Source organism: Haemaphysalis longicornis, unplaced genomic scaffold (assembly GCF_048455015.1).
Source record: "Haemaphysalis longicornis isolate Haplotype H1 unplaced genomic scaffold, Haemaphysalis longicornis Haplotype H1 scaffold_6, whole genome shotgun sequence".
Taxonomy (NCBI): domain Eukaryota; kingdom Metazoa; phylum Arthropoda; class Arachnida; order Ixodida; family Ixodidae; genus Haemaphysalis; species Haemaphysalis longicornis.
The window spans coordinates 49,176,628-49,191,681 of record NW_027526407.1 but is presented as its reverse complement, the minus strand read 5'-3'; the positions used below and the strand labels follow the sequence as shown (position 1 = coordinate 49,191,681).

The 15,054-nt window shown below is 47.0% G+C and overlaps 1 protein-coding gene across 1 annotated transcript; it reads left to right on the top strand.

Moving 5' to 3' along the window:
* Window positions 1-1,277: 1,277 nt before the first annotated feature.
* LOC144141547 (uncharacterized) lies at window positions 1,278-4,567 on the top strand. The gene is made up of 2 exons (XM_077673089.1): window positions 1,278-1,458; window positions 3,523-4,567. Exons 1-2 carry the CDS (start codon window positions 1,365-1,367, stop codon window positions 4,500-4,502), a joined length of 1,074 nt encoding a protein of 357 aa, XP_077529215.1. The 5' UTR covers window positions 1,278-1,364; the 3' UTR covers window positions 4,503-4,567.
* Window positions 4,568-15,054: the final 10,487 nt, after the last annotated feature.

Here is a 15,054-nt window from a genome sequence, read left to right as displayed (position 1 = left end):
AAAATGCGCAGAAACAAGGGCGTAGCAGACTTGCGCAAAGCATTTAACAGCTATAGCTGCTCAAGATCTAGCTAATTTAACAAGTTGTGATTCTGGATTCTGTGGTGGACCCTGTGGTGGAGCAGGCAGAAGAAAAAGTCATCATAGCTTGTAGATTTGAGTGCAGGTGGGAATGGGGACGTTATAATTACACACTACTAACTCCTCCAGGCACTTGAGCACACAAATATGACGCATGACCCATCTTCACACGGGTATTGACCAAAAAGGTCAGCGCCATGTGCCTAATTAGTGTATGTGGAGGGCCATCTGCCTCAGGCAAGTTGAAATGGAGCTATAAAACGTGACCACGTTTGAGTCTTTTATCGTTTTAAACCTATGAGTACAGGACACACACCCTGAAATATCAGCCCCAAAGAATTCCTTTAACCACATAAGAACACGTCAACAGTTGTCGGTGCAAGTCATATCAATCTGAGATAACCATCTGTAAATTTTGTAGCTGTTTGGTTCAAAGCTGGTTGTACGGTCCGCGGGTATGCGGGAACTCCCACGCACAGCTTGGAATTTTATTTTACATGGTACAATTTATTCTCACAATCCCTTCTCGGTTACTTCCTAAAATAACTATAAATTAGTTGTGGTAATGTAGTTAGGCATTTACAAGGATGCCTGCAAAAAGGAAGCTTTGGATCAGGAAATCGTAGCCACTAACATTGCAAGGTTGCCTTTCACTAAACAATACTTTGGAGCACAGTATTTTGCGAAATGGAAGATAGGATCACACTCAAAGTAGAGAAACGGCGAAATTTTCACACAAAAAAAGCTTGCAATGAGGGCCTCCAAGAAATTACGGCATTACCATTTTCCTCGGTCTTCTCATTTTTATCTCCAAAAATATTCGGTAAGTTGCACAGCTGGAACCCTCTGATACACGTGTACCTCGCGAATTTAACATAGTCGTACTCAGCGAACTCGGAGCGGGTAAAAAAAAAAACATTTGTATGCAAGCTTTGCCTCAGTGTTACGAAACGATCAATCACAAACAACCACAAAACTACTTTCTGAACCGTTTTCGGCCGATGCTATGGGCACGTCAGCTCATCTTGACAAGGCATTGAATAAATATTCTTCAGGTGACATATTCTTGAACGCAACAAAACAAGGTTCTAACCCCTACACAATAGACAAAAGCGTATGCTTTCAAGTCTGGAACAATAAGCGTGTGCTTATTCGGGCATGCTCGATCTAAGCGGTGCAGCGCCAGGTCAGTGACGTAATAAGGAAGGTGTGGTATATAAGGCCGGTCGTGCGTGCCATAGCCGGGGTCTCCTGTCGTGGTGTATACTGCTAGAACCACCACGATGGCTCGTTTCTTCGGTGTTTGCGTGCTCACAGTCTCCGTCGCCTATGCGACTGCCCTTGGGCAGGAGAAACTCTACGATGGACTCCTGGGAGGTAAGAGAACTATCCGAACCACAAAGCGTAGCCCTATACTTTCTTCTGAAGCCTGAGAATCACAGTCCCCGCTCAGGGTTCAACGGACACATGGTTAAATTGAATGTCATTCTGGCTAGTGTAGTTGACGCCACCTGTCGGGTGAAAATACGATTAGAAGTTTGTTTAAACTGATATGTTGAAAGCTTCTCAAAATCGTATTAATTTTATACTCTTACGGAATTTATTGCATGATCACTGTGACTTTTAGGGCGTTAAATGTTTTCGGATTCCCCTCGCGCGAATTCCATTTTGTCAGTTTTTTCCCTCTCACAATGATTCGTTTACCGGAGTAACGAAAACCGCTCGAGTTCACTGATAATTATTAATCTATTCGCGTAAAAAACACTCCAAACCACAATACTATTTTCGAAGATGTAATGCATATTTTCCTCTATCTTCGTAATGGCTAAGGAATTGGGGTGGAAAACTGTATGCCCTGCACCCAGTCTTCCACAAAAAAGTGACTTATGTTCAAGGCTTAAGTGTACAGATAAAACTTGGGATTTCCGATATCCATTAGATAACCAGATAATGCTGAAGGGACAGAAGCCTCTAAGGCATAGATTGTAGGGATATACTATACTTGCTTTCCTTGATAAAACGTGTTGCAGCCAGGCGGTATCGCAACTACAATGAAGCCAAGATGCCTCTCGTAAAGAGGAGGAGGAGGTAGCCATTATTGTGGCAGGAAGGCTATTTTATGCCAAGTACAGCGGGTATGCATTGCTGGAAGCACAGCGTACGAGCACGTCCCATGCGTCTATTGCGTACTAGAGTTTTCAAGCAGCAGGGCACTACCACTGGTACCGGTAGAAGGAGGCTAACAAGTTTCTCGCGCGTATACTAAGTGCTGTCGCGCAAAGTGCACGCAGAGTGTTTCACATGGCCGCTTTGAATTTGGATCTCTGCTTCAGGTTCCCTTGGACCATGTTCACTCTTTATCTAGATACGAGTTTCAGTACTTAGTCGGAGATGGCTGTCTATTTCACACTTAGTTCTTGTAAGTGTAAACTACAATTGCAAGAGATGATTGGATAGAGCCCGAAACGACGCCAGCGCAAATAACGGAGACCACACAATAAACATCTGTGCATGCACGACTCTTTGTAGCTGATATATAGCTGATATAAAGCGTAAACCGGGGCAAAAAATACAGCAAAACCCGGGCGATGACCGGTTTATTTGATGTAAAGGGAAAAAAGAAAGCCCTAATGTGTGCGCTTGTTTCTACTTTTTTTTTATTTTCTTTAGCAACGTGGATCTTGCGTTCATCCATACGCCTTCACCACTCAGCATTCCTCTTGGCGAGGAATGTTTCAGTGGTGGTTAATACTGATGGCGGCATCAAAAAGTACTCGTCCGTGGAGGCTCAGTGGCATTCCTTTTTCATGCATTTATCGCTGGGCTGGGCTTGCATACGTGCCTAAGTAATGCAACCTGAATGTGCGCTGGAGTCGTGTTGCGTCTATTTTGTCGAAATTCGCGTTTTTTTTACCGCCCTGCTCCCAGCTTCGCCTGGTGAATAGTGCGCGGATGGCCGGCTACGGCGAGGGAATCCTGGACTGAGCACATCCCTCGTTGGTCCGGAGTGATCGCACTCACAACGGATGGGATAAATAAACCCGTCGCGTATAGTCATTGCTATCCTGGACAGTTTTCAGATAAATGTCGGAGATGCAAGGAACGGGCCGATCTTGCACATATATTATGGGCATGTCCTCAGGCGACTCCTCAGAGCCGCAAAATTAGCAGTAATGAGCAGTGGGAGACCGTACTGCTCAGCTCAGACCCGGCGAATCAAGTCTGGGCCGTCCAGTTAGCCGAAGACGCTGCTAGGACCCAAGGGCTCCTGGCCGACGCCTAGGGTGGAGGTCTTGCTCTCCTCCACAAACTGGACAAATAAAAGTTATTTCTCTCTCTCTCTCTTCCTCCAACCGCGTAGTTTAACGATACATGAACCCCGGAACTCACAGAACATTTTTCGTCATTTATTTTTACGTGCGCCTATAATGTCTGTTGCAGGTGGCGGCTCCCCTGGTGGATTTAGCAGCGGCCCACTTGGAGGCGGTGGTGTCAGCGGTGGTTTCGGAGGAAGGCGAGGCCCCAGCTATGGCAGCAGAGGCTTAGGAGCAAGCGGTGGGCCCGGTAGTTATGATGGTCTCAGCGGTGGTTTCGGAGGAAGCCCTGATTTAGGCGGTCGCAGCGGTGACCTCGGAGGAAGGGAAGGTCTTGACGGTGGTTTCACCAGTGGTGGCCGTGGCTTCGGAGGAATCAGCGGTCTCGGCAGCGGCCGTGGTGGCATTGGAAGCGGTGGCAGCGGTGGCTTCGGGCTAAGCGGTGGTCCCGGCAGTAGCAGTGGCAGATTCGGAGGAAGGAGCAGTCTCGGCGGTGGCAGTTTTGGCGATGGCATCGGACTGGGAGGAGGTCTCGGAGGCGGGTTTGGTAGCGGAGGCAGCGGCGGCCGTCGTGGCCTTGGCGGACAGCCAGGAAGTGGTGGATATGGCGGAAACAGTGCTCCCGGAAGCGGTGGCTCCGTAAGCGGCCCTTACGGACCAGGCTTCGGAAGCGAGTTTGGTGGTTCAGGGAGTGATGTGTATGGCAACGGAAACAGCCCATATGGCGGTGGACTTGGCGGAAGCACGCAGGGCTGGGGCTCGACTAGTGGATCTGGTTCGCGCGCCGGAATAAGTATAGATGGTGGCCGTGGCTCCGGCAGAAGTTTCGGAAGAAGATTGGGTGGAGGCATTCGCGGTCAAGGAAGTGCTCGGTCGCCTGGCGGCTTTGGTGGCCCAGGGTTTGGTGGCAACGGTTTGGGCGGAAGTTTGGGAGGAATGCAAGCCGGAAGTCGTGGCCCGAGCGGAAGTTACGCCCCCGGTTCTGGCTTTGGAGGTGTCCCCGGAGGTGCTCTTGGCAGTAGCTCCGGAAGCTTTGGAGGAAACTACGGCAGTGGGTTCCCCAGTGACCAGCAACAACTAAGTGGTCAGCAGACCATCTTATTTTAAAGATCCAAAACGACATCGAGGACAAAACGGTAAATCTTGTGAATAAATTGATATATATTTAAAAAAAACGAGCATTCCTTTCCTCTTTTTAAGCATTGTTATTAACGCAGGTCAGAAAAAGGGGGGAGGTTGGTGCACGAAGATTGGAGCAAATTTTGGGTACGAAGTCCAAGTGGGCAGTTAGGGGTTATAGGTTTCTGTGTATTACATTGGTCGTATTATCTGCATTCGGCGGAGTAGGGTTTTACCCCGAGGAATAGCAATGCTTTAGTCTGCTATCTGCTCTGAAAACATTGTTCACCCGTAGGCACGCTTTTAAACAAATACTGAAGCGTATGATTAAAACCAGACCTTGTTTTACTATAAACTGCCCCTTACTTAGCAGCCCCTGACCAAGAAGCTGTACGAATTCTACACAAGCATTAATGAGACAAAAACAAGCAGAATGAGGAGTTCTTTGTGTGTAATTAGCCTTTGTTCCTCCGCACAACTTCTAACTTGTCGTTTCAATGCTTTAAGTTTACATTGTAAATAGCAGGAGTCAAAACAAGCATGAAGACAACGAGGTTGCGCATGCGCAGCTCACTGCGCTCCACAGGTCGAAAACAAACGATGTTATGTCGACCGATAGTTTTTTTAAAAGAGCAAGCATTCGTATGTGGACTCGACATGGAAACCCATCTGTACGTCTGTGAAGCCTGGTGTGTCGCACTTTCGCTGAATGCGAAAATGCTATGAAAAGGCTGCACGGCCCCCACATTTCAGCATAAGACCTCTGGTACTTCCAGTGGAAATGTTTCTTCCCAGAAATCATTTCTGTAAAATAGGGAAGGCCGAGAATACAAAAGGCCTAGATTAAGGTATACATGGAGGCTTCGGTGGCATGTAATAAAAGGCCCTCAGGTCATAATACTTTGATGTAAAACTTCCATTATTGGCCATAGAAAAATATGTTTCAAGCAAAGCTTTTGTGTCTAGTAGTGCAGCCGAATCTAAGATGCTCGCCATAAAGTCAGCTACATTGGTATACATGGGATCTTATGAAGGTATTTAATAAACCGACCTAGGCCCTTTTTTCTTAAGAACCAAACTACTTGTGTGGCGCCTAAGAATGTCTTCCCAGCAATACATGTGTATATAACAATTATTGCGACCCTATAGATGGTATTCACTGAAAAATTTGGCTGTAAATGTCTTCGCTTGGGAGCACTGCAATTCGCCACGGACAAGGCCGAAGAGCCACGGACATGGCGCGGCTTGTGCCACTGCTCCCGCGCACCGCAGAAAAAAAAAATACCGGCGTGCGTCGTCTGCTCCATTTCAACCTGGTCCTCAACGGTGCTGTAAACAGAGATGTTATTGATCGCACGCACATTGGAGTCGAGGCATTAGTTTGTGCTCGCGGGGGGGGGGGGGGTGTAGAGTTTGAAACGTCAGACACACATCATGTGCTTAGCACGGACAAGTACCGCCATCCCGCGGAGCCCGACGTAACCAGTGACGGCGCACTCACATGGTTGCCTGCATGCGCGCCTCGCCAGTCAATACAACCCATACGGACTCGTTCTATAGGGACCGGGCAGCTGGACGGGTGGCGCCACCACTCGTCGCTCCCCTTGTTAGTGGAATGATCCGTGGCATTGGACTACACAGCCTCCCGGTGTTTTTGTTGCGTTTGCGTCGGTGCTTTGAATGTGTTGGTTGTGTTGTGAGCGGATATGTGCGGTGAAACGAAGTCTAGACATATGTTTTGGGTTCTTAGATGCAGTAACGGGTACGGAAACTTGTCGGGTGCTTCTAAAGTTGGGTATCGGCTAAAATGACCTGACGCTTTTTGCAGCGACCTACGCTTGGCTCCACCCATTCTGAGTACGCATGAAACTACTATTATCCGCATTAATTTCTTCAAAAGCACTAACGGCTACGTAAACGTATTGGACGCTTCCAAGTTTGGGAATGGGCTGCATTGACATGAGCGCTTTTTGCAGCGCTCTGAACATGGCTCCGCGCGATCTGAGTAGGAATAAAACTGTTAATATTAGTATTCATTTGTACCACTTTAAATTATCTTCTCTGGTTTCAATGACTACGGTTTCCACGCCAGCCTTAACGCTGGGACACCTCGGTACGTGTGCTTTGAAGAGAAAGGCACCTGCGTACGAGATCTATTGCCGTGTGGCCGTGGAAACGTCGTGGCGGTTTACACTTCCTTTCTGTAACCGTGAGCTTTGTGCCTTCGCTTTTGGTGAGCGACACAGTTACAGCATGGGAGCCTGATTGCCGAAGTGAAACTCCCACGTTTGTAGTGGTCATTTTATGAAGCGCTTAAGTTATTCAACCACCCAACATCCCAAGCTACAAACCATCCCTCCTACCCTTCCCGTTTTACCACCTGCATGGTAAAACGGGTCAAAAAATGCGGCACTGTTAAAAAATTTGGCAGTGTTAACGTCAGCCTGTCTTTTTTAAATGCTTAAGTATTTTTATAGAGTACCTGAAAAAAATTGTGTAATGCCCTGTGAAGACACGAAAAACGCGCTACTAGTTGCCTCAAATAGGGGTGCATCAGCCCGAGTCCTCCAGCACAGACGCATTTCCGACACACTGGGAGCAATTTGTATTTGGAGATGGGTGCATGGAAGTTCAAAATTAAGCAGCAAAATCATCCAGCCCTCCGTCTAACGATTACGATGGTTGAACGCGAAGCTTTCTTCGTGCGAAATCGAATGGGAAATGACCACAGTCAAAGACGCTGCGATCAAAACACCAAACTGCGTGCTGGTCAAATTCAAAGCTCAACTAGTCAAAGTTTAAATCTAGAAGTCAATTAAGGAAACCCGCACGAGGAAGCTTTGCCATAAACCATTATCGTCGTTAGATGGAGAAGTGAATGATTTTTCAAGCGTAGGTGGCAGCTTGTGAACTGACCGCAGCATTCAGCTGTGAAACTGAGTACAGCTTTTCGGCACCCTCCCGTCTCGCGTCCTTCAGCCACGCAGCAATTTGTTTTTTGAAAAACCATTAACCAACTAGCCAGTAACCATTGCAATTCTTGTAAGGCAATGCTTTCCACGACAAGAATAGCGTTCTACTATCATGCGGTATTTATTCTGTAAACGATTCCCGATGATTGTAGTAAGAGCATTTCTGTGAAATTAAACATGTTTCTGCCGTAGTTAATGAAGTAACGGAAGCGTCGTCCATCAAAATTTCTGTTTTGATGTAAGTAGAAGGCAACCCCAACTTCGTCTTTCGCTTGTGCACGACGCCGTTTCGTCATCAACTGCCAAAGACCAGCGCCGGAGCATTCCTAGATCGGTCGTACACACCGGCTTTGTGGGAGCATTCAGCTTCAATATACTCATCGATACGCCAAACTGCATGCAGACATGAAAAAATTGCGCGAAGGAACGGACTTTCAGTTCCAGCTTTGACTTCCAGCTTGGCGCATTGAGTGTCGTCTGCTATTTGTAATTACTGAGTATGGGCGTAAATAACACACATGGCATGCCTCGTAAAGGTCGCCTCCACGCTCAAGATTTACCGATCTGAAAAAAGTCCTTGTGGTTATCTGCGCTTTGCAAGCCGCACCGCAGCAGAACGAGAGGAAGTCATGCACGACTACGCTGCGCTGACCGCCAGCGGCATTCCACTGACGAGCGGTTCGCCACGGGCCGCGCTGTTCGCTGAAGCGACGGTGCTGCCACACAACGGCCGCCCGGTCCCTATAGCCATAGAGTTTCATACAAATAACTAGAGGGGAAACTGGCGCTAGTGTCAACGCGAACATGGCAGCAGCGCTTACGCTTCAATGGGAATGATGGGTAGTTTTGGAAGCGGATTGCGTAGGATCGAAACGGGCTTGTGGCTGCGCAAAATGTGTTTTTTGACAAAAAAGCTCACCGTTTACAAATTACATGGCGAACAAGAAAGTTAGTGACAAAACATCAGTTTTTTACGAAAGAAAACGGCGCGTTTAAATAAAAAGCACACGCGGAGTCGAGGAGGTTTGTGGAGCAGGTTTGCCATTTTCCGCCAACTGCAGCAGGACGCGGACTTCTTTAATAACTACCTGTAAAAGTTTAGGAGCTGGTGGTTTGTAACAGTAAGAGAAGTTTTGTGCTCATAAAAAAAAGAAACCGATTACCTTTGGAGAAGTTATTCTTGCCTGAATTAGTGACATCTATCAAGCTGCGTTCCTATCAGTCACGGGTGCTGCTGTTCTACCATGTTCTACGCCGTAGGAGCCGGCGTTCGCACGAAAGGTGTGGCTGTTCCAAGCGATTCGCAACCGTCGTCAACTTTGACAATACATTTCTCTGCCGAATGAGCAGCGCCGCAACTCATAATTAGCAGACAACTTCACCGCACAGAGCGCCGTCATTTGTGTTTGTATGCTCGCTGTGCGGCAATGCATTGATAACCCACCCAATTCGCAACTCCGGTTATAAAACATTCCACTCAAGGCGGCATCAGTGCATGCGAGGCATGCAGTTCAAGGAGAAACGTATTTTTGATCACTCATCCCAACACCCCGCATAGGCAAATGCGTTCATGTAAATCCAAAACGAAAACGAAACTGCCTGCAATCCATAGCAAGTTCCATGAGCCATAAAACGCTAATCCGAATCCACAACTACCCATCACGCCCATTGAGGCGTACGATTGCAGCGCCAGTTTCCCCTCTAGTTATATTGTAAGAAACTCTATGCCTATAGCAGAGCCGCTTACAGATTCATCCTACAATGCCCCAACAGGGGGCTTCAGCATGTTTCTCTCTTTCCCCGAAAAAAAAAGTCACATATTCGCTTGGCACTACAGTAAAATCGTATAAAGAAATCTGCGTATCCCTTTGATTTTGTGCAGTTGATGCGGATTATTTCTATGCTTGCCTGATACATAGCCTTTTTGAAGCGAACTTTCGCTTCATCCCAGGTGGCAAACGGAGAGTATCCAGTATCAATTATCCCACGTTCGAACTATCGTAAAGCGGTATCCTGAACTATACGAAGCGAACATAGTAGCACCGGCACGGCAAGACGTAAGTGCACTATCGAAGAAACTGTAACTAAGAGACTCTTGCCAATTGAATCACCCGCGTTCGTTTTTTGCAGACATATTTACACCCCAGTAGCTTTTGCATCCCCCAGTAAAGTAAACTTTCCTATAAGCCAAGTATTTGCACAAGACTCAACACAGTGTTGCTAATTCCGTTTGCCTTGATTTTCATTTGAAAAGCAAGCTGAGTTTTATTTTGGTTCGGGAAAAGAAAACTTGTACCTTAAAAGACAACTTATTTTGACTACCATATATCAGTTACGTCCAAAGTGAACAATAGATCAGATTTGGTGCTATTGCAAGGTTTTCATACGCACTACAGTTAAAAGGGGAGTTGTGTCACAAAACGTCCACATTACGTCTCACGATTACAGTTTCCTTACAAGCGCGTGCGCTGTGTGTGTGTGTGTGCGTGTGTGCGTGCGCTGTGTGTGCGTGTGTGCGTGTGTGCGTGTGTGTGTGTGTGTGTGTGTGTGCGTGCGTGCGTGCGTGCGTGCGTGCGTGCGTGCGTGCGTGTGTGTGTGTGTGTGTGTGTGTCCATCCGTCCGTCCGTCCGTCCGTCACCTACGCGCTCTTACATAGCTAAACAAGCACCGCGGATATTTTTTTCGAACCATCGCGGTTTTTTATCACTCCCTGCCGCTACCGATTTCATAAATTCAGTGGGAACTGATTGTTGACTACCAATAGTGAAAACGCACTCTAAAGGAGTCACCGCTGTCCGTGAGTGGTCTTATTAAAAAAAAGCAAAGAGAATCCTACCAGAGTCTTTGTCGTCTGTGCTGGTGTGTGTTGAACGCATTTTGTTTTGCCGGCGGGCAGTGCATTTAACAGGGGAGTAGACCCAGCTCAAGTACACGCGCCTGAACACAGGAATGGGCATAAGCAAACGCTGCTTTCGTTTTAAAGTGCGCTGCGCACGTGGCAAATGCAGCAATATGTGAGCACAAAAAATTGGCCGCGTGTCTGCTCCTTTCTTCGCAAATGTCGACAAAAGACGATAGTCTTTGTCGACATTTGCCAAGTAAATGCTTTCCTTCACTTTCCCGCTCACCTCTCATGTTGTCCCTCTTGCGTCACGCTCCTCCCAAGGAACACACGCTAAAGGTTTGCTCAAGTCAATTTAAATTTACCGCGTTATACTGCTACAGGCCGGGTGCCTCGATGCCAGCGCTGCCGTACGGCGGAGATGTGCGTGAATCGAGGCGCCCTACTAACGTTTATTGAACCGCGCTTCCGTATTTCACGTGCGTTCCAAGCAGAACGTAAAACCTACCTAGTGAAACCATTAGTAACTGTTGCCGCTTGCTTTCTCAAAATGCCGCCAGAGGCTATAGTGGCGCGGGCGACCGCAGGCGACAGTGTGATTTTTTTTTTCCCTGCAGTAGATTAAGTATATCATTTCGCAAAAATCAAGCATCTATGAATTTTTTATAAGGGCTCACTGTAAATATCCCTTGTGTATTAATTTTCTGCCTTATAATTGCGTAATGTCTTCTTCTTGTTCAACAATGTTGACATGTATGAACATATAAACCAGACACATATAAACTAGAAACTGCCCCTTACTTAGCAGCCTCTGACCAAGAAGCTGTATGAATTCGACACAAGCATTAATGCGGCAAAAACAAGGAGAATGCCGAGTTCTTTGTGTGTAATTAGGGTTTGGTCTTCCGCACAACTTCTAACTTGTCGTTTCAATGCTTTAAGTGTACATTGTAAATAGCAGGAGTCAAAACAAGCATGAAGACGACGAGGTTGTGCATGCGTAACCCACTGCGCTCCACAGGTCGAAAACGAACGATGTTATGTCGACCGATAGTTCTTTAAAAGAGCAAGCATTCGTATAGGGACCAGACAGACAGACAAACAGACATACAGACGGATCAAATTACTGGGTTGAAGTAGCCCAGGAAAGACTGTCGTCTTTAAAATACAGTATCCGCTCCTTCCAGGCAACGTTCATGCATAATAAACCTATATTTCCCACCGAGAATCTCGCTCCTTTGTAAAGATTTAATCAGAAAGTAAGCCCGCACAAGAATACAGCGGACGCAGAACCGAACCAATGTGCGCTATGTAGTAGCACTAACATTTACAAAGACACCCCTAACCTGAAGTAAAAATGGTTACTAAGCCAAACTGTAGGCGCGTACGACTCTTTGTTTAGGCTGGAGTAACGGATGCACCGATAATTCACGTTAGTTTTGCGCCGCGCCATGCTCCTCGCAATAATCAAAAGCGGGCGTGCTTTTTTTGCTCAGTTGAACCCACCGCAGTGGTTCAGTGGATCAGGCGCTGTGCTGCTGATCCCAAGGGCCCGGGTTAGATCTAAGCCGCGGTGGCTGCATTTTGATGTAGGCGAAAAGCAAAAACGCTGGTGTGTCGAGATTTCCGCACACGTTAAGATGCCCAGGTGGGGAATTATTCCGGAGGAGCCCTTTACTACGGCGCCCCTCAGAGTTCACGTTTATCTTCGGCGCATTAAATGAATGAATGAATGAATGAATGAATGAATGAATGAATGAATGAATGAATGAAGCAAGCAATCTTTCGCACAGTTAAACACATTTGTCTTCGTTGTACACAATAAAAAAATCTCCAGGTGTGGATTTAACGAAATCAAACTCGCTTTTTCACATTGTTTGATGTACGGCGAAAGCATGTCTGCTAGGCGGCTTCCATGCACCTGTCCCGCCAATGGATGACGGCGTGGAACTTTGGGTGCTCCGACTCGGCGGAGACGCGCGCCCTCTTCACGTGTACCCCGATCCATTATAATCCAGTCATATAAGTTTCTACTCATCAATCGCGCTAGAAAAGTGGCGTCAACTTAATGAAACTTACTAGCGGTGAATTTTAGTATCCCTCTATGCGTTTGTTCCTGAGCATACAATTTTTTTTATGACGTCCCATTTAGCGGTGGGCATCACACCAATACCGGAAGGAAGCTCAATAACAATAAAATGTTGTTTTGCTAAGCGCCGCAACTCTTGCATGCACACGATGGTCAGATATGGTCTTGTGAAAATCAATTACAGAACGACTAATGTCTTTCGGTGAAAGCAGCATTCACTGATATATCTGCCAGAACACGATTCTCGGTGGAGGGCAACCAGGTTAGATTTTTGTACGGAACGTGCTACTGTACATTTTTTTTTTGTTTCCCTTTTTTAAAGGATGTCAATCAGGCTGGAAAGAAATCATTCGATTAACGCCACTGCTCTTTTACAGCAGAAGGATTACAAGACGCGTTGCTGCTTCGTAGAGTATATCTGCGCCTCATAAGAACAACAACAACAACAACAAAACCACAAGCAATGCATTGCAAATGAACAGCCCTGTTTATTTTTCTTCGCGTTACCATATTTTCACTTGAACTGAAAAGCTTCCTGGTAGCTTTATGACGCTGTAACTATACTCTTGAAAGGACTGCTGGTCGTCAACGAGGCGAGATAACGAAACACGTTACACGCTTTAGGAATAGAACCGTGTACCTAAGTAATTAGACCCCCATTGTCCATAGCCCGAACAGCCATTAATAAGGTTTCATCGTTTTCCTATATCATGAATCAGGGTCGAAGCTGAGCCGTTTAAGGCATGACTTCCTATGTCTCCTATAACACAGAGAAAATATGAAGTGTACCCTGTGGCACGCAAACGGCAAAGCTGGTCATCACGATAAGGAGTGGTCGTGGTTGTGGCACGAACAATCTCTGATAGGGCTGTACTCGTGCGTAATGAATGGATGTCAGTAGGTCATTAGTTTCCCGTAGGGACTGCACGGGGCACGTTTTTGGACAGGTCTGTCTATTTATATAGGTAGTTCCCAGCATTTAGCTGAGATGCCCCTGTCGGGAGCAAACAGACCTTTGAGTGGTATGTATATGTACGTATATGAGACCGCACTAATTAGGGTGGAATAATTGAAAAGAAGTTATTTCACTTTTTGTTTGTTTTATATTACCCCTAAAACCACTCCGTCTAAAGCAGCAAAGACGCGGAAGATTTGGGTATCTACGATAGATACGGAGGACAATGATGTTTGTCGACATTTTTGAATTACCTTAAAATGGGTGGCGCGCATGCACACACACACGCACACATCACCACACGCACGCACACACACACACACACGCACACACACACACACACACACACACACGCACACGCACACGCACACGCACACGCACACGCACACACACACACACACACACACACACACAAGTGCACACCACGGCTTCCGCGATCAGCTCCGTCGCTGCGGCGTTGCTGATGGCGGAGGCCGCTCACTTACGCGCAGACAAACACCCGCGCACGAGCCACGCACAGAAGCTCCGCCACGCTCCCCACTGTGCAGGTGCGGCGGTGCTGACGTCACGCGTCCTCTTTCTATTCCGCTGCGCTATCGTTCGTCTTCCCGGCTCGGAGCTCACCCTAGAGAGGCTTCACGCAAGGGTAAATTTTAAAGTTAGTCTTTCCTGGGGGACATCAACGAGAAAATTTCGGTCTGTCACAGAAATCAGACATAAATATTAGTTACTGGGAATCATGGGTAAGTAATTTGGCGAGGGGATAAGCACCGAAGAGAGGGGAAGGCGAGAAGAGAAAATGGGACGAGGGTAGTAGGGAATATAAAGGGAAGAGGGTCGCGAAAGAAGGTGGCGGAAAGGGAATGGGGAGGAATTACTCGAAAGTGAACTCGCCCAACTATCCATTCGGCGAGTTGGACGACCAACTCGCCCAACTATTTATTCTGTTGGAATGGAGAAGCGGTACGTACGATTGAAGTTGGAGATAATGAAGGGGGGGGGGGGGGGTAGAGGTGAAAGAGGAGTAATGATAAAGAGAAAAATGAGGGTTGGATTGAGTTGGATTGAGAGCTTGGATTGAGAGCAGGAGATGGCAAAAAGGTATTGCGGACGGAGTTTGGGTTGTGAAAGAGGTAGAGGGAATTGTGAAAGGGTGGGCAACTGGGAGTGGGTAAGTGTGAAATATGATGTGGAGGATGAGTGGAGAAGAAATAGGAAAGAGAATGGGCGATGGCGATGGGAATTGGAGGACACGCAACATATAAGGACAGAGGAGAGGTGCAGAAAAAAATGGAGGAGTGAGGTAGCCGGAAGGGGAGACAGGGAAGAGAGTGAGGAGAATATGAAGGAGGAGGAAGAGGAGTGGGCAGCGAGGGGTAGAGGAGGCGTAGGGGAAACAAACGGGGTTGAGAGGAGCGCATTTTTACGGGGCTCTATCTCTTAAACACTGCTTCATTTGTATCCTAGGCGTTAAGTCGTGATTACACCTACTCGCGTGCTTACAAATACACTAACAGACTTAGCTGGTGATGTGTAAGACCCGGTAACATTCAGCGGAAGAAAGAATCCTGTTATCCGTTCAAAACACGAAAGTCCACGACCTGCTTGTGATTGAAAAAACTTCAGTGCACTATTTATTCTATTATCCAATAACAACGAAGGTAAGTGTAACCTACCAGCAG

What these genes read in the sequence shown, in the direction of transcription:
- LOC144141547 (XM_077673089.1), top strand. Translation starts at nt 1,365, where the DNA reads ATGGCTCGTTTCTTCGGTGTTTGCGTGCTCACAGTCTCCGTCGCCTAT. An exon ending in CTACGATGGACTCCTGGGAG is followed by an intron (nt 1,459 to 3,522) that starts GTAAGAGAACTA and finishes TGTCTGTTGCAG; the next exon opens with GTGGCGGCTCCCCTGGTGGA.